This window comes from Hippoglossus stenolepis, chromosome 18 (genome assembly GCF_022539355.2).
Source record: "Hippoglossus stenolepis isolate QCI-W04-F060 chromosome 18, HSTE1.2, whole genome shotgun sequence".
In the NCBI taxonomy this organism is placed as follows: domain Eukaryota; kingdom Metazoa; phylum Chordata; class Actinopteri; order Pleuronectiformes; family Pleuronectidae; genus Hippoglossus; species Hippoglossus stenolepis.
Window position 1 is genome coordinate 15,446,401 of NC_061500.1, and position 21,055 is coordinate 15,467,455.

A 21,055-nucleotide genomic window follows, 5' to 3' on the forward strand; every position below is an offset into this window, starting at 1 on the left:
TTCAGGACTCACTGTTCATGTGGCATGGAAATATTTCCTATCATAATAAATAACATCAATATTATTACCCAAGGTTTTATGAAGTTAACCGACTGAGTCATTTGTGAGCCATGTCCAGATTGCTTCTACAGCTCTTGAGCTCAGCTTGGCCGTTTGAATTTCACCGCATGCTGCAAGCAGAAGCCCCTAATCACATGGCCAGTGCCATCGAGCCACAGCGGCCGTGATTACAAGTACACATGCCAAGTGACAGCTATAACCTCAATCAGGGAAAGACGCTGCATCAATCTTTCCTTGCTGTTTGGGCTGATGCAGGCTGTCGTCACCAGAGACAGCGGGGGAGGAAATCTCTTCTGGACTTCACATTGTCTGAGCTACAGCAGGGTTTCTCAGCAAGTTAAATTTGAGACGTTTTAAGAGCTTTTTTCAGAGCATAACAAATTAAATGCACCACATGTCAAGTGTGACTTATATGAAGGAATCTGAGTCCCGGAATTACTTATATCTTCCTATAATAAGATAAAGATAAGGTGAAGTAGCTTCGTGGAGAATAACTACACACAGAGACGCTAGGTATCAATAGACTTTGGTTCCACGTTGGTCTTGTTACAGCGTGCCAATATCTGTATCGTCGAGAAAAACCTACAACACAAGGAGACATTATAAACTACGCATGCCAGCGAAATAAAAAACTAATTTTAAAACACAGTGGAAGTGTTTAATGAACGTTCACATAATTTAGACCTACCTAAATGTATTTAAGACCTAGCCCATAATGTTTTAGCGTATTTAACACTTTTTAGAATTGAAGATTATTAATTTTGATACTTTTTAAGATACTGCAGAGACCCCCCCCGTACAGATTTGTGTCTATTTGTATATATGCGCTCTTACATGCCATTTCTTTTGACTTATCTGTATTAAGAGACAATAATTAGAGGAGGATTGACTATTAAGCCATGGGAAGTGTGTGGTATAAAAATTAAAGCCTGATATGTCTCCGTTTCCCTGTTTCTTCAGTTTTCATTCACATAATATAGGTAAGAAAGGACTCCTCTGTTCTCAGTGCCTCTGTAGTTTCACATGAATCATCCCTTCCACATGTTTGCCTAATGATTGCATGTCTGTACTCGCTCGTTTTCCAACACATCATCACAGACTGTGGTTACGGGGTCATGGGCCAGTGTGTTCTCAATCGGAGCTTCTGCAGGTTTATATATTTTTTTATGACTGACGTTAGTCATAACAGAATGAGTTTACACGCCTTTGTTTTTCTCATATAATATATATTTTCCCTCAGGGGAAAGGGTGCTGGGTTGATAATTGAGAGAGAACTGTACCTCCCAGGCTTTGGGCCAGAGTCAAAATTCAGTAGCAAACTTAATTTAAGGGGGGAAAAAAGAGATGGATAAAATGATCTCACACGTTTCGCTGCCTTCTGGAATATATTCGCTGTACATTTTCTTAATGGTGAGGTGAGAGAGGGGACCACATTCACAGACACTTACACTGGCTTTTAAGGCCTTGGAGCTCCAGGCAGCAACTTATTCTGTTTGCACCTAAAGAGTATGTGGTGCCTGTTATGAACTCCTCCAAAGTTGGTTTGTTTTATGAAGACTGTTATTTTGGATGATCCGAAGTAGCATGTGCGTAATTATAGAACGTGTATCTAAACAGAGGTCTCCGCTGACATAGAGCTTCAAAGTGGAGCAGTATTTGTTTGATTGGAGAGCATGATAGGGCACGCAGGCCGCAGCAGCCCTGTGGCTCAGCTTTAAGCCCCAAAAAAGGACTATGATATGGATCAAAGGTCCGCTAAGGCCAGTGCAACGTCTGAGAGGGCCACGAATGGGGCCATCATCCAAACTAAGCTTTGTGGAGACTTGGCTCACAGGAAGGGTTATCATTTCTCCCTCTAGACCACGTCGCTCTTTTCTTTTTTTGTGACTTTTTGTATCTTTAAGCTGCGGAGAAACCAATCTATCTATATTTTAGAAAGTGGTTGTCACAGAAATATGGTATTGAGTTTCTGTACTGGAGCAAGAAAAAAAAAAAGTGTACCGAGAAAGGAGCTCAGCATGTCTCACCAGACAGTTTAGATGATATACAGAGAGAGAGAAAAGTACACTGTGAGGCAGCAGCCGTCTAGAAGCAATGACAGAGGGGAAAATTACTGCGCTTGAGGGAAAATAACGTGAAGGAGGGAGAAAGGCAAGCAGAGGGATGAGACAGAGGAAAGAACGGAGCAGCAGCCTGAAGCCACGTCAGCACAATAGAACAAGGGCGAAAGTGGAACCCCAGACTTCCCGCCCCTCTACCACCCCTATTTTCACTGTTTTTTCCACTGTCTGGCTCCTCCTCCAGAATCAAATATTACAGAGCTGGAATGTTTAGCTGTGTGAGGAGTCAGCATGCATTATCTTTATTGTTTTGACATTTTATTGTGTGAGACTAAGGACTGACTAATTTTCCAGATGTGCTGCTCATCTCTGACTTCTTTACAGGGCTAAAAGATTTAGACATACTGTATATGTTTGTGGGGAATGAACAGGGAGGTGAAACACTTGCAGGGGTCCCCTGCCTAAAATCCCATAAACTAAAGATATAGTTGACATAAATAATCAATTTATACGAGCCAATAAATCGTCCAGCTGGGGGGATAAGGGGGGGGTAGGAACAGACTAGGTGAGAGCATGTCATCAAGCTGACCAGATGGAAAGATTGTGTAGCAGAGACAACTAGTAAGATACGTTAAAGATCTTGGAAAAGCCACAACATTTACAGTCCCTCAAGTGCAGTATGGAAAAGTAAAATTGGATTAAAATGGCTTTGAGGATCCTTTGATGTTATTAAAAAGAGAGACAAAAAGAGACCGTGGTATGTGTGCCGAGTCACGTACTCACCTGGATACAGCTGTATGGTTGGGGCGCTGAGCTGGGCATCTTTGGATACTCTGTAAGCCACATCGGGTCCTTGTGTTGACCTCCTATGTGAGCAGAAACCCGTTGTTTTTGTAACACCCTCGGGTGAACTGTGAAAATCTAAAATCTTCAAGAGGTCTGCTGGTTCCGCTACAGGAATAAAAAAAAGAGACACAAAGAAAAGTAAAGGTTAAGATCATTAAAGCACAAATTACCAACATTTTGACAAAATGCATATTGGATAAGCTTTCATTATGAACACTGTTTGCCTTCGTCTGTCTTTTGCTGACTCAGAAGCACTAGACTTTGCTATTTTGGTTAACAGAGGATTTTCTTTTTTGTTATCCATTTAGACACTAAACAGAGTTGTGCCCATTTATAGATCACCATGATCATGGGTTGCAGCTGCAGCAAAACCCATCCTTCCCTCCATTCCTCGGCTACGCTGACTCTACGGCTGCCTCCGTTTGGCCACAACCGTGCAATTAACACACTTTTAGGCCGGTCGTCCCGGCTGTCACCAGGCCACCACAGGAGCACACTGGTTCAGAACAATGTAACACAGGGTTTGACCCTGGACCGCACAATCGCACGCCAAAACCACCCAGCACAAACAGCTGTTCCTGCAGCCAGATGCACACATAACAAGCTGCACAATGACACACATTAGCATCCAGAAAAGGACACCGGGTCACATCTTTAGGGACAAGTCGCATAAGGAAAAGGAGGGGCGTCAGGATGCTTTAGAGGAGGGCAAATACTAAAGTCCAGGAGAACTAAACAGAAGACAACAAAGGGATTTTATGGCACAGGAGTTTAGGGCGCTTTTTTTGTGCAGGCAGGCATCCCATCAGCCAAGTATAAAAGCTTGCACACACACACTCAGGTACAGCAGTGCTAGTGTCAGGCTACAAAGACCACACAAAAAGTTCAGAAAAAAACTTTCAATAGCTCCATCCATCGGGCAGTGAAAGGGTTGCTGGGAAAAGCGGAAAGGCAAGTGGGCTGCTCAAAAAAAAGAGTTTGTACATTGTGCGCTGCCCTGCAGCCACCTCCAGCTGGATGTCATTACACTGACTCACATGCAGATCAGGTCAATTAAAAAAAAAATTCTACATTCTTAGACAGAGGTCTCAGTTTAAGAACACTTTGGCTGCAAATGTTCCTCTACAGCTGTGCAGCAATTGTGGAAACAAAGCTTCCTACGTTTTGCATTGATTATCTTATCAAAAGGGTAAGCTTAGCTTAAACTAAAGAAAGCTTGCTGAGAGCATTGAAATCCAAGAGATGCTTGAAGGTAATCAAGTTCTTTTATTGAAAAAACCTAAATAGAAATCAGACTTTATGTATCTTGATGCCATCAAAAAAAAAAATAAGAATAGCAATCATTTGAGTGCATACCTCTGCTAAGACCTAACAAAAAAAAAAACACCCAATCTCACAATGTTAAAGAAAGTAAAAAAACTTGATTGAAGTTGATCCGCCCTCTGATCCAGATCTGTGCCAAACTTTAATGGGTTCATACTTGACCCATATCACATTCTTCCCCCATGTTTCGTGTAGATCTCTTCTGTTGTTCAATCTTGGCTATAAACAAACCAACCAACAAAAACAATGGACAGGGGTATGGTCCATACCGTTTTTACCATCCACGCAGACAGTCAGACTTCAAAGCTTTAGCTCCTTATGTTTCATTCAAAGCAGTTCTCCTGTCTTTTGCTCTTTCACTCTGTTGTGTGTGAGCGTGTCCTCTGCGTTTTCCACAGTGCATGTGCACAAAGGTCAAACAGTTTATACCTGTCTCATAAATATTACCATCGCAGTCTGGAACAAGAGTGCGAAGACATTTCTTTCAGCAGACAAGAATTGATTTAGTCATATAAATGTGCTGAGTGGTGCTTTCCTATCTCATCTCAATCTTTCTGCCTTTTTCCTCCTTCATGCAGGAAGTCTACACAAACGTGGCACTCTGCAGACATGGCTTCAGGGGCGTATTAATCAGAGTACAGTAATCCAAGCACCACACCCAGCTGTTTAAAAAAAGCCATCTAGTCCATCCTTTAAGCATGTCAAACAGATAACTGTATTAATATTCCTGGATGTGCATACCACAGGCTGACAGAGCCTCTAAAGCAAGTGAAGGGTGTAAACAAAGAGAAAGCTTTGTCTGTCATCAGGTCATAATGAAGAGACAGGCAGAAACTCAACCACGGGCCAGAAAATGTCTATCATTCACCATGATGACAGAGGTCCACTTAATGAGCTCCTCAATTAGGTAGAATGGAGGCAGTTTTTTTTTTTTTTCATTTTGTTGTGCTATACAGATGGTCTGGATGTAGAGACTGTAGGAAGTTGAATTAGGTGTAACATTTTAGTTTGATTTTGCACCTGAGCTTGACAGTATTGTGTAATTGGAGCCAGGAGAAGTATTCTCTTTAAGTATGGTCCCCCTATACTGATCAGGGGGTGTAGCTGCAGCAAGAGAGAAGCCAGTGTTCTGGCACAAGTCATGTGCATGCCGATATAAACAGGAACCAGATTTTCTACTGTCCTGTTGGCAACAAACGAGAAAGAGAAATGACTAAAACTAAGACCGGCATTTTCTTTGCTTGGACCAACAACGAGGTGGAACTCGTAACTGTAACTTACAATAAATGTTAGCAGCTGGTAGTCGAGGCTTGACTGATGAGAGCCAATTAGGAAGTGAATGTGAGTGACAGCATCATAATTTCAAAAAGTCCATCCAGACTCAAATTCAAGTCTCCGGGTTCCAAAACTCTGCAGCACGCCAGACACCACAGGAAATGGGATGCTTTCACATGATTCACCGAAGCTTGTTGGGCATGGGTTCAGCATATTGTGAGGTTATTGGACTCTCTTGTTGTAATGTTGTTTTGTACTGTCACTCACTCCAGTAAGGAGCTATGGGTAACCATGGTGATGGCAGCAACATAAGGGATTAAAACTAATGTGGTTTTGCCAGTTGTCTGTGGAAAAATTTGTTAATAAACGCCCACAGAGGCCAAAACAAGAAAGCTGCTGTTCGTTAAAGGTCAGTAAAATACCGTTAACATTTTTTAACATTGGGAAATGTAGTTTTGCCATGAATCAAAGTCGGTGTTCTGCATTGTTATTGTTTGCAAATGGGAGCTAATCTTAAAAAATGAGAAAATGGACCCTCTTTATTTGCAGAGTTCGTCTCTTAGCAACTGAGGCCTTAATGCCTACATTGAACATCGGAAAAGTTGAATAAAATGTTTGTTATTCACACTCAGCAGCTTGGAGCATGAAGATACAGTAATTGAAGCACAGGGAGTCCTGTTTCAGGGGAAAGACGAGATCGTGTTGAAATGATTATCCAACATCAATTAGACGTAATGATTCTGAAATGAAGGGTTTGAAAGATTCAAGATAAAAGACATGACAAGCACCCAGGGAAGCGAGATGAAGCTATGTCTGTTTAATTACAGCGTCTAAAATTTTTGCGCTGAAAATGTTATATTTATTCATCAAACCGGCAACAAAAGATAAACTGCTTGTAGAGACCGTTTTAACAGCCTACAATTAACTTTTTGGGAGTTTATTGTAGGCAGTTAGGCGCCTGAACGCCTCGGTTGTTTCTACCAAGCTGTTTATAATTTGTTCTAGTAGGATGAGGCTGTCTCAGAGATGTGATGGAACTCGTCTGCACCTACTCTTCTATAACAGGCTATGACAACTTGCATTTTAATTAAGTAAAATCTTTCTAAACGCTGCACTGTTGCTGACTAGACCCTGCTAGTGCCTTGCAGCAATAAGTGACATTCAGAGAGAGAGAGAGAGAGAGAGAGCATTTTAATTTAATACTGTTTTTAACAAGTAATCAAGGCAACTATTAATCGTTGCCCTTTTCTCAGACAACCACAGTCAACCTCTTCTGCTGCAGTGATTCCCTCTAACCTGCCAACAGCCAGCTGCACATCATCCCTTGGGAGACCGATCAATTTTGTCACTGACAGTTACGCAGAGATCCAAACAAGGACTGGACTGGTTAATGCCGCGACTGTTTAACTGTCTAAATGACGGAGCTTGAAGTGGTCGGATTAAAACCGAGCTGCAACATTCACGTTCGCTTTTATGACGAGTGAGTCTGTGATTCTCAGACTGTTACAAACCATCGAGCCGTTGCATCCCTTTTCCACCGCCTCTTAATTCATCACAACACACACACTCACTCCAGGACCTTATAAGGACCCACAACCGCACATGGTGCCTGACACTCTGGTGATGACACGAACAAATACTCACCTCAAATCGTACTTCTTGTAATAACGCTAAATATTATATCCCTCCATGTTAGACAACTTCGCAATCATTCAGCAACATGGCAACGCATTAGCCGTAGCAATCACTTCATTGTCTTCACACCAGAATGTCTAAACACACACAAACAAACAGGGACTACTGGTAAACAGTTATCAGTTGTTTCCAACAAGCTGCAGCCCGTTTTATTAGTTTATAGATGACAACAACACACAAACAGTGATTAATGATTCAAAGCAGTTCCTCTGGGCTACAGCCGCCGACACTCTGGCAGTTCATCATAACAATACGGATGTCGCGATTACAATAACAACATCATCATAACAGCAACACAAGGAGGGAAGAAAGAGGGGGAAGTCTCTCACGACCCCTGCTGAGGAGAGTTGCTTTTGCTAATCCACACTGACACCAGCTAATCCCATGAAGATCAGCAGCTTTTTGAGAAAGGAAGCAATTGACATGAGGATGCCCCCTCATTCCACACCTGTTAACCACTCTTCCCCTCCGTCGGTCAGTCAGTTCTATTATCAAACTGTTCTCTTCTCTCATTTCCTTTTTTTCTCATGTGTAATCTGTTGAGTTCAAGGACCTATAAGCAACTACAGGGCCTCTTCTTTAGCGAGAGATGAGCTGGGTGGAGAGGGCCAGTTAGCAGGGGGAAGGTGAAGAGATAGCATGATACAGTATCCAGACACCAACTACAAAACAATCAATCAATCTTGGAGCCCATTGGCTATCGTCTGACTACAAATTATAGCCTCTGTGGGCAACTGACCATATATTTGGGCTTTTAGTGTAGACAGCTGATATTCAGGCCAAGACTCTGTCTTCTGTTCAGCACACACAATTTACAGTCCGACTAGCTTCTTTTATCGCACAAGCCAAACGTTTCTCCACACAAAAACCAAACAGGGTTACTTTTTGTAGGTGTCTTAGGTCCAGACAACATTTTGGATAATCTCAGCTATATGCATATGAATGCGGATAAATTTAAAAAACGGATAGCCGATGAATTTCCATCAATGTGTTCCACCTCTTTTGCTCTCTACACACACTGCTGACCTGCGGGCAACCAAAACCTGCTCAAACGTGATTTAGCAACTGAACCATTTTCTCCTTTAATAAAGGAAATCGGACACTTTAGAAAGTTACAAACACAAGCATCAACGTTATTTCTCTCCCTCTTCGATGTATTCCCACACACCTTCATTCATGGCCCTCTGTCACCGGCACTCGACCTTCCAGCGGAAGCCGTCCTGACCACATCCTAAGCCACAGGTGCGGGTCTATGTCCCACCTTGTTAAGCTGAGATGTTTACCCACTTAACACGGCAGTTCCCTCGAGAGGCCAACACCTCTGGCACATGATGCTAAAAATACTTTCCCCTGCGACCACAGCCCTTCACATCCTCGATGGCAGGTTCTCCACACATACATAGAAGCTGTTTACATGACACGGCCTTGTGTACATATGCACACCGCCGGTCAGCCCCGCCTCCTCTGCTGCGTAAACTGCTCTCATGCAATGGAACATGATACAAAAAAGTTATACTGTAATTACAGAGCATCCTTTCACCTCTAGATCCCTTCAAAATACATTTATGTATAAATAAAACCCCTTCATTTAATCTCATTTAATCCATATATTAACAGAACAACAGACAGGGGCACTATTCTACATTTCACCAATGCTTCCGTCATTCACAAACCCTCTACTATCCTCAGAAATTCATTTACAACACAATTACAAATGTGCAAGCAATAAAATTCGTGAATGGAAATTTGAAAATGGGGGATCGGGTCTGGTTGAAAAACTTAACACACAGGATTCACTCATCCTGTCCTAGTTGATGTACACTTGTCTTCCTCAAACTGTACAAACCATTGACTCTAGTTAAAGATGGATGACATGACCGCTCGCCAAAAGTGAAGCCAAAATGTCTTGATCACCACCTGGTGGCTGGCTGCGCGACAGGTCATAAACCCTGCCTCCCCTCAAACTAAAAAGTCAAAGATTGTTTGTCATTGTACAGTAGGTAGCTCTTAACACACTGAGGTATTTTCAAGTGCTAGTTTTTCCTGTAAGATTGGTTTTAATCATTTTTTGTTTGGTTATTTTGATTTCATAAAAACAGGGTGAAACCTGATTGGTCGAGAGCGTGCATCTCCCTACTTAGCAGACTTGTGTTCAACGTTTCCAAACTCTTTATTATAAAAACTCTTAGATGCATAACGTATATCTATTTCTACTCCCCTTGTTAGGGTTTTACTAAAGTCATGTATGCAGTGGAAACTCTAAGTGTAATGTTAAAATTAGCGAGTAAAGTGCTGTATCTTTGAAGTGATGTGCTAAAAGAGGAGCACTTAACTTTGATTAAAGCCTTTTATGGGTTTGTTTGTCAGACATGGGTCTGGATGAGGTTACAGCACCGTAAAGGCTAATGAATTCATAAAACATGCAGTAAAAGTGTGAATTACTTTTTTTTTAAAAAGCGTGATGAAACATACTATATTACAGCAGTTACAGAGAAAAGTGGGCATGATGTGATTTTACAAGTATCTTCCCCTCCCTACCTCACTACATTTTCTTTCTACCTTTTTGCACCCTTTCTCTGAACAGTAGCTCAAGTGCCAGATTCATAATCCTACTTTCGGCTCAGTGCCAAGACTGTGGTGGATCCCATTCCCCTAACCCATCCATCTACCCTTGATTTCCACAAATGCACATACACGCACACACACCCTGTCTGTAACAACGCTTACTGACTCCAAACGGCACCATTTCATTTGACAGGAGGAGGGGTGCAGGACCAGTGAATTAGGACTTTATCATGGGGGGCGGGGATTAACATTCTTCCCTCTTCCACTGCCCCCTATCCTCCTCCTCTGGCCCTTCCTGAAGTGAGGCCTGACTCTCCAGGCACATGCTTGACCTGGTGCTGAGGACAAGGAGTAATTAGCAGCCATAAGGAGGACCCTGCCCCTCTTGGAAACCACGCACAGCTGAAAACAAGAATGTCCAATGAAAGACTTCCCCCTCCTAGAGCGCATCACCGACAGAGAGGGTGTAAGGTTTTTTTTCTTTCCACCTGATTCTGTTATAAAAAGTTAACTGAAGGCAACTGTTGTGAAGCCGGAGTCTCACTGTGAATACAGCGGGTTATCATTAAAGCCCTGACTTTAATTACTTAAAGCGAGACTATGTAAGTTTCTGAAGAGGATGAATGAGTTCAACATTCTTCTTCTTCTTCTTCCAATTAAAAGTTGAATTCATAAGCAACTAAAGCACTCTGTTATATTGAAGTCACAGTGTAACTGAGCATTCTCTATATGCACTACTGTTACGCTTACTCTAAAGCATTTACCCTTATACGATATTAGCCTATCATGTTCCATAGCCACAGTTCAGCAAAAGTTACAAAAGTTTGTTTTACAGTGTAAACCATCAGGAGGGAGGATTGTTTAGCTGAGGTGACGACCACTTTGTAAATACGTGACATTTATAATCTGAAATAGTGCCTTTCTCCCTTTAGGGTAAATGTTTCCTCTCATAAAAGTGTTTCAGCTTCTATCAAATCTGTGGAAAGGGTCTTTGTTTCAGGTGTGGTGGAGTTAAAACAGAATTCTGGCAAAAATACAAAAGCATCAAGGTTTAGAGTCCAGGATTATTACAGCAGAAAACCTCTCAAAACACACTCATCAAAACTGACCTTGAGTTGTTGCGTCTGGGTTTCATGTGACCAGACCTGGGAATCATACCACAGGTATTAAGCTTGCTAGATTTAACACATTATATACACTGCATGGAGATCGCTGGTCACGTAACACATGAGTAACCCAACGCAGGCGCGACCCAGACGTCTGTTGGCAAGATGGCAAGCAATCACACACACCTGAGCACCGCAGCCTAATTAAATCTACTGACTGCTTAACAACTGCCAGGGAGATTTCCTGGCAATCTCCACATCCTCTGCACGCTCTGCAATAACACTGCACCAACATGGACGACGTGCTGTGCTCACACATACACACAGTTCTGAGGACATGAGCCCGGCAAAAAGTCGTACTTGAGTGGCTGTAAGTGAGTTATACTTTAGTAAACATCTGTAAAACCCTGCCAAGGTTGGGTAATTTGACCGGAAATCAATCTTGAGTAGAGTAAATGCAATCAGATCTTCCTGAGAATATGGTTTAATGAGAGGAGATGGTGTGAAGTGAGATTAAAAGGAATTTAAGCATACTAACTCCTTTAAAAAAAAAAAAAGTAAATAGAAATTGTACAATCAAAAACCCACTCACTCTTTCTTAGCAACAATGACACCAACTTTAAACTTTAGATATTACCAACTGACATTGATGAGTCGGTTCATTACTACTTATGGCCATAGTGGGTGCAGTTCAACAAAGGTCACAGAGTATCTCTGAACATGATAAGCTATTAGCATTAGCAGTAATCACATTGTCAGCAGCTTTGATTTGATTCAAGAAGAAGTAAGAACTATGAATGCCTGCAGGTATCTCTGATTAAATAACGAGTTTTAGGTAACGGCTCTGAGCAACATGAGCCAAACAAAGTCTGTGAATGACCTCACGTGCCAGTATCAATTAAGTTTCATTTAATCGGCTGACTTTGATCTAGACTTTACATGACACTGACCCAGTGACCTCCACTGAGAGCGGCACGTGAACGCCGCAGTGGGGGAGGAAGAGGCAGCACAGGAAGAAATACAAACAGGGAAATGTTTTTGTTTATGCACTTAATGCCTTCATTTCCCTGTTGACGACCAGCTCATGATGATGAGATAGATTAGCCTTAACGTCCAATCACAAAATGACAGGAAACGGCAAGAAATGGCAGTCAGTCAGACCGAGACTCATGCAGACAAAATGCACCCAGCATGATCTGCAGATACAGTCTTGCATATTCACACAGATGTACTGTCTCCGTCTCTCACACACAGACACAAGATGACAGGCCCTCAGATGTGAAAGATGATCCAGAGAACAGAGAGTTATTCTGACCACAGCTACTCTTCTGTGAGCTTCAGCCGAGGTCTTATTGCTTTAACAGAGGGAATACCAGATGGTTTACTTCACTGTCTCCACGCTGCAGCTCACAGCACTTTGGATAAATCGCAGTCTGCCGTCCACCAGACGAAGATGGAAAAACCGAGTCAAGATTCCACGGTGCACCTCTGAATGCACATTTGATACCAAATGCTCCCTTTTTTAGGAACGTGTTATCACCATTATCTCTGTCTTTCATCTCGCCTTCCACCCTCTGTGGCCTTGTCTTTTTTTTGCACCAGCTTCATTCTAAAACCTCCTTTTGCTTTATACCCCTCTGCCTATTTTATCTTTTCCTGCAATGAGGCCTCTCCCTCATTCTGTCTCTCCCACAGCAGATATAGTTTTGATGGCTGCCTGCTGAGAAATTTATGATAAAAGATGGCCCTGCAGCACTGAAATTACAAAACCATTTCCTCTCAACCCCACTCCCAGATAACCATTATTCCAGCACCAATACACTGACAAAAAAAATATCATTAAACTGAATCTTATGAATATAAAATCCTGCACAGTAGTGAATCTTTCCTCTTGTTAAAGGCTTTCCAGCACTGATACACCCAGGCCTATCAAACCTACGTATTACATTTTCCAACTCTTCACTGAGGTGTTGTGCCTCATAGCTAATGATGGCAATAGATCCAAATACTGCATGTTGTTTTCTGACAAAGAAAGTTTCATCATCATTAGTGACCTGTCAACATGTGCAAAGAAATGCTTTAATTAATCCCACATAAAAGTGTAACGTCCAAAAACGGATTCACAAGCTTATCTTTTTCGAAGTTATGCTTTTAGAGTTGTGTGAATTGAATACTGACATCTTCCGACTCAAAGATGCAAGTCAAGCATCAAAAGCGACACCATTTCAAGATGCATATAGATAGCTATGCTAACAGTGTCTAAAGGGAAGAGAAACCAACCAGAAAGGATGGAGAATGTTAAAGTAATGGCACAGCTTCAGTAAAGAGTAGCAATGGGAATTTATAAGATTTAAAATATCTGCTTATGCTTATTAGTTCCTGACAAATTTCTCATATGGAAAAAAGCAGTCCAACACAAGTTTTAAACAGTCTGAACACAGAGTGGCAAAAGGTATGCATGTGATCAGGCGAGGATGAAACGAGCTAAGTCTACCTGCGTGAAATATTATTCCAACAGTGTCCATAAAATACATGGTATTACTGGAATTCAAGCCGATGCTGTGTGGAAATTAGTTTCAGCAAATTTACCAACAAAAAGACCTTCTTACAGACGTTATCACTGTCATCAATGTTTCTTCCTCTCTGCATTGATTCATTTGTGTTTTGAGTTTGACTGCAACTGTCAGAAAAACTTGCTGACATCAATAAAAGATGTTGATGAGCTCAGTGTGCACACCTGAGGGTTGAAACCAACCCTAACCCAAACCATAGGAGAGATTGATGAAAACCTGAAATGGAAAAACCATAAGGAAGGTAATGTTCTTGTGATAACATACACTGTAAATGTAGCCTGGGGGTAGGAAAAGCTTACCATCTCCTGTAGTGCCAAATAATCTGCCTGAGCTGCAGTGACAGCCAAGTCAACCATCAATTCATCTCCTCCTGACACTTTAACTAGTGTCAAACTTGAGCAACATCAACCCTGTGGGTGAACAGAAATGATTTTGACTGACGGTAGTCTACTTTACCTGAGACAAAATCGAAATAAGCCACTGACTCCATGTCCCAGGTTAGAATGGAGAAAAAAACTATTAACTTTGTTTTGCAAATTATGTTACAGGAGAAATCCTAATAACTTCCAAGACTGCAGTCTTTCCCAAACTTGACTAAGTACTGTCTGCAAACATAACCATTACAACGTTTTATTATTATTTAATTGCTACATTATTAAATTGCAAAAGTCACAATTAAAAATAGTACACATGACTTCAATAAAGTTTTGACCAGAAACCATTGTATTTCCCTTTTAGAAGAAAAAAGTGCTTACACTCAGGATTTCTGCTGCCCAGGCTGTGGCTAAGCTCGGGCTGGGGAAGGGGGAATGGGGTTGGAAAGGATGAGTCATACATTGCTTTCCATGCTCAATGATTATAATACCCCATTACAGAGAAAAGCACTGTTTCCCAGCTCAAGTGAATAGTCGGCTTGTGAGCCAGGACCAGACTTAACGTTTAACTCAAGCCATGCGCTTCATACAAAGCATACTGTTAAAAAATCAACTTCAGGGGTGGAAGTTGCATCATGAGGTAACACTTTCAACTTTTTACATCACCGATGTGTCCGTGTTGACATTTCAAACGGGACTGCCTCCATTTTGTTCCTTTTTGTAAGGATAAAGAGCAACTCAGCCCTTTCTGTCTGAAGCTGAAATGATTCATCTCTGTCTGAGTGTCTCCAGCAGATAAAAGATTTGTGCAAGAAACACCTTTTAGATAAAACTATCTGCAGCTGGCTTCAATTCCACTGTGTCTTCAGCACAGAGGACCATTGAGCAGTGCAAAACAATTATTTCACCCTTAATGAGTCTGGAAAGGGATAGATGATATCCTGGCCAGGACATGGCAAATAATGCACTATTCGTTGCGAACAAAGAATCTTCTCAACTCCAACACGGGGTCAAAACCTTGTCCTGCATATTTTGTACAATCTCCAATGCTGTTATCAGGCATTAGAGGCTTATTTACAGAGTCCTTTCCACAAAGTCTGCATTTGCAGGGTGAAGTGGCACATGCGATTGCAGGGTCACTGCTTCTCTCCACAGTCCAGCTGGCTCAGATTCCTTCCTCAGAGCCACGGCGATATAGGCACACACAAGACGCTCCTTCTTTTTTCTCAACGCCACTTATCTGACTGAGCTGGACCTGACCTCGGGATCGCCACTTAAAGGTGATTAAGAAACCACCCACAGAAATACCGTCGGACTGAAAGATGATTACCAATAGAAATGGTAGTATTGGCTCTGAAAGCAATGGTAACGCAAAGGTACGACTGTGTCTGCCTCTCACTATAGGAGCTCTACAGCATCATTCAGGGCTAACTGGCTGTTAGCATTGTGTTAAAGAAGAAAAGAAAAAGTTGGCACATGGAAAGTTCTGCGAGGTCTGTAGGAATTCAATCACATCTTTAAGCTTTTTAAATTGGCCACATGAAGAACTTAACACATGGTGGCAAAAAAGGCTGACTTGGCTGAGCCCTATAAATTCCTTAAGAAAGAGTGTTGTCCAGATATAAAGAGACTGTAAATATAGAAACAGCTGTGGACCAGGTGTATCCGACCTTTAACCTTGTCATAAAGTCAACTCACTTCAACAGAAAGAACCTTTTAATGACCCTGAAAGTGTGTGTGTGTGCAAACCTGGCTGAATCGCAAAAGGTACTAACTCAGCTATAAGGCTGCAGATGTTATTTGATTAGGAATTTTTCACTAGAACCAGCCCAGAACGGTGTATTTTCTTTTAAAAAATGCAACGTTTTTTTTTTCTTTCATGGTCCCCTGTTTCACCAAGAATGGGAAGAAAACATCTGGAAGACATTTCTCTGGCTTTTTAGAGGGCTTAGCAGACAGCACAATGGAACTCATCGAATCCAGATGTGAAGGCGATCGGTGAAACAGCGAGGCTTTCTTCTGTTTATCCCATTAAAACGTACATGAGGATAAAACAACTATCGGCTCCTAAAGTTTGGAATAATTTTTTTAATTTCTTTTGCGTACCTTTTTTAACGCCGTCTTCTGTTACCATCAGTGACTTTGGCCAAAATCCATCCTTGTTTTCATTTGCACATGGTATTCAAAGAATGTTTTCTCAGTATTTTTGATGACTAAAGTACTCTATACAAGTAGGTTCTGGTCCTGTGTGAATATTTGTCATGGACGAAGACCATCCAAAAAAGTTTTGGTTAATTAATGATAACAAACCACAGCAAAAAAAGAATGAAAACAGACGTTCCAAGACTCGTGAAAAGAGTCCATTGATCTGAAGGAAGTTAAGAGAAAATCAACTCAGCAGAAACCTGAAGGAAACCTTTTGGAGAAGAAGCCAGATTTGGTCCACTGCAGAAATGCTGATCGTAAATCTACTCAACTACTGAGGTCCCACACTGGGAGGCCAGGGCATTATATTACACTTAAATGGAGGAAAGTGTCTACTAGCTGGAGGTTTGGTGGCCAAAACCCCTTTTATTAACTAAATCAAGCTAATTCTGAATCTTAGTATATAGTTAAAAACTCTCCATTTCAATGGGACTGTTTAAGAGCAAAGAAGAGGTTTTATACAAAGCACAATAAAACATTGACAGAAACTCATTATCTTTCTCTGTGACCTCCATCAGTCAAAGGAGGATTTACTGACACAAGGAGCTGCAGCAAGAATTCGTATCTTCAGGCACTGAAACTGTAAACCTGACAGCAGTGGCAATCCCAACGTCCTGACCTTCACCTTTGAACTCTGACCCCTCTTCTCATTCTTAACCTCCATGTCTTATGAGCCTTCTGGTATTACCACTGTTCACATATGTTTAAAATGAGGTTTCCTCATTAATGCCAGAGTCAGATGACCTCCCTGAAAAGTCTATGGACTCTGACTTCCCTCACTCTCTCTAATAAAGCTAGACTGTCTGGATCCTCTCTGACCTCAGGTTGCTGTGAACTCTAAACTACCTGGTAGTGTGCAAAAAATATACTTTGAGAATATGCTTTAGTGTTAGAGGCACATTTTAATATTTCTCTTGAGTTTATCGGTGGCAAAAATACTATCATAGAGTATTACATTCTTCTCCATTAGAGCTTTGCAGGCGAGCAGGCCAGGCTTCATTTCCCTGCAGACCAGTCAGTGATTCTGAGGATCAGTACAACATTAAAACTGCACTCATCTATGTTTTATATTAACAAATGGCTGCTTGATGTGAAATGAGTGACTCATAGTAACAAAGCCACAGCAGATGTTCACCACACTCAGCTCTACAGAGCATTTTAGCATTTAGCAGTTGTGGTTCCCTGTTGCAGTTCTGGTCCTGGTCTCGGTTCTTGTATAAAGCAGTCGCTTGGTGTACAGTGTACAGGCAAAGTTAGCAACTAGCGTGTGTTAGCACGGTGAAACATTTAGCAAACTACAGACCTTGAGACTTTTGTCTATAGAGTTGGTGGAGACCAAAGCCGAGCTAAAAGGAGAGTGAATATTTATCTTACATTCAATAGGTTGAAAGAAGCACGAATCCAAATGACCAATAAGGTTTCTCCATTTCTGCTGTAAATACAAGGTTATTGTGCTGAGTTATGTGTTGTGTTTTCAGCTCCTTTTACTGCCCTGGGTGGTGAAAAATATATCAACTAAAACAATTCTATTGGCTAAAACAAACTAATCTTACTAAATTTGATTGAGGCATTTCTTACACTTGGAGCTAGCAAATCTGGTTATTTTGACAATTTTGGATTGTATCCATAATGGAACTAATAATTGGACCCAATACACAAAGTATATAGTAAATGAAGAATGTTATTTGAGTTGCCAAATCTCTCATTTTGTAATGCGCAAAATATTTAATTCAATCACAATACTTTGTTCAATGCTTATAAATCTTACCATTTTAAATTGGCATGCAGATATACTGTATGGTTGACAAATCCATATAACCAATAGTGGTGCTTATGGGCTGGCTGAATGTACAGATGCATGTACAGCATATCCAGGTCCTCTTCCACAATGATGGGGAAGACACGTGCAAATCTTGCATACAATTTTTAATTCAAGCCAACACCATGATATTTAAAGCTTTGCTCATTTACATTCAATCGAATTAGTTTGCATAGAACTTGTCATGTAGTTGGCACGTTGCTCACGCTCATTCATCAAGTGTTTCTCATTCAGCACGTGTCAAGTTTCAGGAAGTGTACCAGCCCCCTGGAAAATCACTTACAAGACTCTGGCTGCTCTGTGTCAGTTTTAAGAGCTGATTAACTCTAGCCTGGAGCATCACAATCATTTCCATGCTCTGTAATGTCCCAACTAAATTCCTCTCCAACTTCCCCCTGTCATCAAAAATGACCCAGATCTTGAACCAACTGTTAGCCTATATGCTGACCAAGTTTCTGTTCAGCTTACAACCAGTGTTTACAGGCAACGTGGGAACAAGCGGCACGAATTCCCTCATATACATTTAACAGCACCAACAATGTGAGCCAGTAAAACCATTTCAGCTCCATCTGTTTTTCATAATAATTATTTCAATGTCTCTGTCTTCAGGCGGCAGCATTACACGCTCCACACAGACACTTTCAAACTGTCCTGCACAGACAGAAGAAGCCACCTGTTCACCTCAAAGTCCTGTGTCAGAGACTCACAGCGGACCACCAACCATGCCAGGCGGTCTTAAGGTGCTAATAATAAATGCAGGCCAGACCCCAGCCCCACTGTCACAGCACGGCATGGCCCCTGAGCACCTATGGGACACAACAGTCCCACACGAGTACATAATGTGTTTTTTTTCTTCCATCAATCCTGTCTTCGGACTGGGTTTGAACTCTTTTGAAGTTACAAATTCCAAACTTTTACATATGTGTCACTGAGAAGCATGTGGAGTTTCTATAGAATACATTTGTGAAATATGCGGTTGTTGCCGTCTTAGCATAAAGGGCCCACTGCTTTAGAGGCTGTGTCCTGATCCTGGTGTCTGAGTCCTTAAAGGCAGCTCCACCCTGCCACTTCAGACAAGCTCCAGCCCCGCCCTCTTATGCTCATCCCTCTCATCAGTTAAAAGAAGAAAAAAAAAAACTGAAAAAGAAAAAAGATTGAAAAAAACTGCTTCAGCTGCACCAGAGCCAAATTACAGTTACAGCACAGTGACAAGTCTGCAGAGTGCAAAAGTAAAATGGATTTCATCTTAAAGTGACATCTGGAAAACACATTTTATTTGTCTGGCTGGAGCATAAGGTTTATTATTTAACTTTTCTTATGCTTGTGAACTTTGCCACAGCAAGTTGATATTGTTCTATTCAGGCGCAGATCTTGTCTATTTTTGATACTTTTGCAAATGCACACCTCCCTGCAGAGTTGCTCCATATGATCACAGACAGAAGAAGCCAATTCAATCCTATAAGAAAGCGCTTTCCCCCAGTAACTTGCAGTCTTTTCACACTAACACTACAGCCCCCTAGGTTTTGTGCAGACCACGTTGAATACATTAAAAAAAGGCACAAAGATGATTTAGGAGGAGAGGGGGGGTCCACTGTGACCCAAAAGACGGAGAAGACAAACTTTTACGCACAGCGCAGCGCGTCTCCAGAACAATCTGCATCCACAAACCCTCCCCAGCTGCGTCTTACCTGAACTTGCTTGCGATGTGACAAAAAGCAGAACCACCGCTAAAGTGATCTGGACGTCCCTTAACCTCCGTTTAACTTTCCATCTTATATGGGTATCCATGACCGCCAGAGACGTCCACGGCAAGTGGATTCACTGTTTCTCAACTTTCAACTACTTTGACGCGCAACAACTTCTTGGACAACTTCAAAAAAAAAAAAGTCCGAAAAAGTCCCAGAGAAAGAGAGAGAAAGGGGGAGGGGGGGTGTATCGTTATTTCTCAAGCAGCCATAAGGGGTTTGTGAGTGTGGGGTTCCTCCAGCTGGCTGACGGATGGTTGACACCGTCTTCTCCCGCACTGCTCCTCTCCTCTCTGCTCCTCTCGACTGTCCTGCACCGCTGCTCCCTGCGATCACAAGTGCTGCCCCCTCCCTCAGTCGTCACATAGAGCACCCCCCCGCTTCAAATCCAACGGGGCAACACACACACACACACAAAAAAAAAAAAGTCTTCTCCCCCGGGCTGTCAGTCACACCGCGGACAGGAGGCCTGGACAAATCAGAGGAGGCCCTACACGAGAGGACGCCCTGTTATTGGCCGGGGGAGGGAGGAGAAGTTGAGAGAAAGTTTCACGCCTCCAGCTTCACTGCTTCTCAATGGTTTTACATGGAGTCTGTTTCACCAGAGGAGGATCAGAGCGGGAAAGTCCTGAAGAAATGTAGTTAGGTGATAACCGAGATAACACTGCTTCTCAAAGCTGGAGGGGCCTGCCCATCGTTATATATAAATATAATGTGATAGGCTATAATGTATATGAACCAGCATCATGTTGAACACTGTTTAACATATCTATAGGCCTGTACTTAAAATGTATTTATTTAAAATGTGGAATAGCTACTTGTTTTTTCATGAACTCATTTTAATAATTACCTTCTCTTTTATTTAATCATAAGCAAGTGTCCCCATTGTGGGACTTCTAAAGGATTATCTTATCATATCTTAAGTGCTGGTAGCTGGCGCTGAGCCCCTGGATCCACAAAGGCCTTCAAAAGCTCCATAAATTCTCTTAATTTTTAGTTTTTTGTTGTTAGTGCTCGATTAATTTACAAGTTGCTCTGAGAATTTGCGCCACCCGTCCATTATCCCTAACACTTATCCTTTGAGGGGGACGTGGGACCCTGGAGCCAACCCCAGCTGACAATGGGCGAGAGGACACCTTGGACAACTCTCCAGTGCATCACAGGGTCGACATACATTCACACCTATGGACAATATAGAGTCTCCAATAAATCTACCCCCAAACCGCTTGTCTTTGGACTGTGGGGGGAATCGCCCGGAGAAAACCCAAACAGACACACACGGGTAGAACATGTAACCTCCACACAGAACGACCCTGGCTAAGCTTGGGTGTGAACATACCCTTTTGCTGTGTGGCAACAATGCTTACCACCACCCAGAATTTCCACCACTGTATAAAATATCACCAAAT

The 21,055-nt window shown here is 42.0% G+C and overlaps 1 protein-coding gene across 2 annotated transcripts in view; it reads right to left on the bottom strand.

Annotated features, from left to right (window-relative positions):
• The window catches only part of col5a1 (procollagen, type V, alpha 1), a 76,291-nt gene extending 56,307 nt beyond the window's left edge, over positions 1 to 19,984 (bottom strand). The window contains exons 1-2 of one of the 2 annotated variants that reach the window (XM_035184173.2): positions 19,590 to 19,984; positions 2,904 to 3,071 (exon numbers count right to left, since the gene is read on the bottom strand). In XM_035184173.2, the coding sequence (XP_035040064.2) occupies positions 2,904 to 3,071; positions 19,590 to 19,689 (268 nt within the window). In that variant the 5' untranslated portion in view covers positions 19,690 to 19,984. The remainder of the gene's footprint in view (positions 1 to 2,903; positions 3,072 to 19,589) is intronic. The other variant, XM_047344377.1, reaches the window with a different exon arrangement.
• Between the last annotated feature and the right edge of the window lie 1,071 nt (positions 19,985 to 21,055).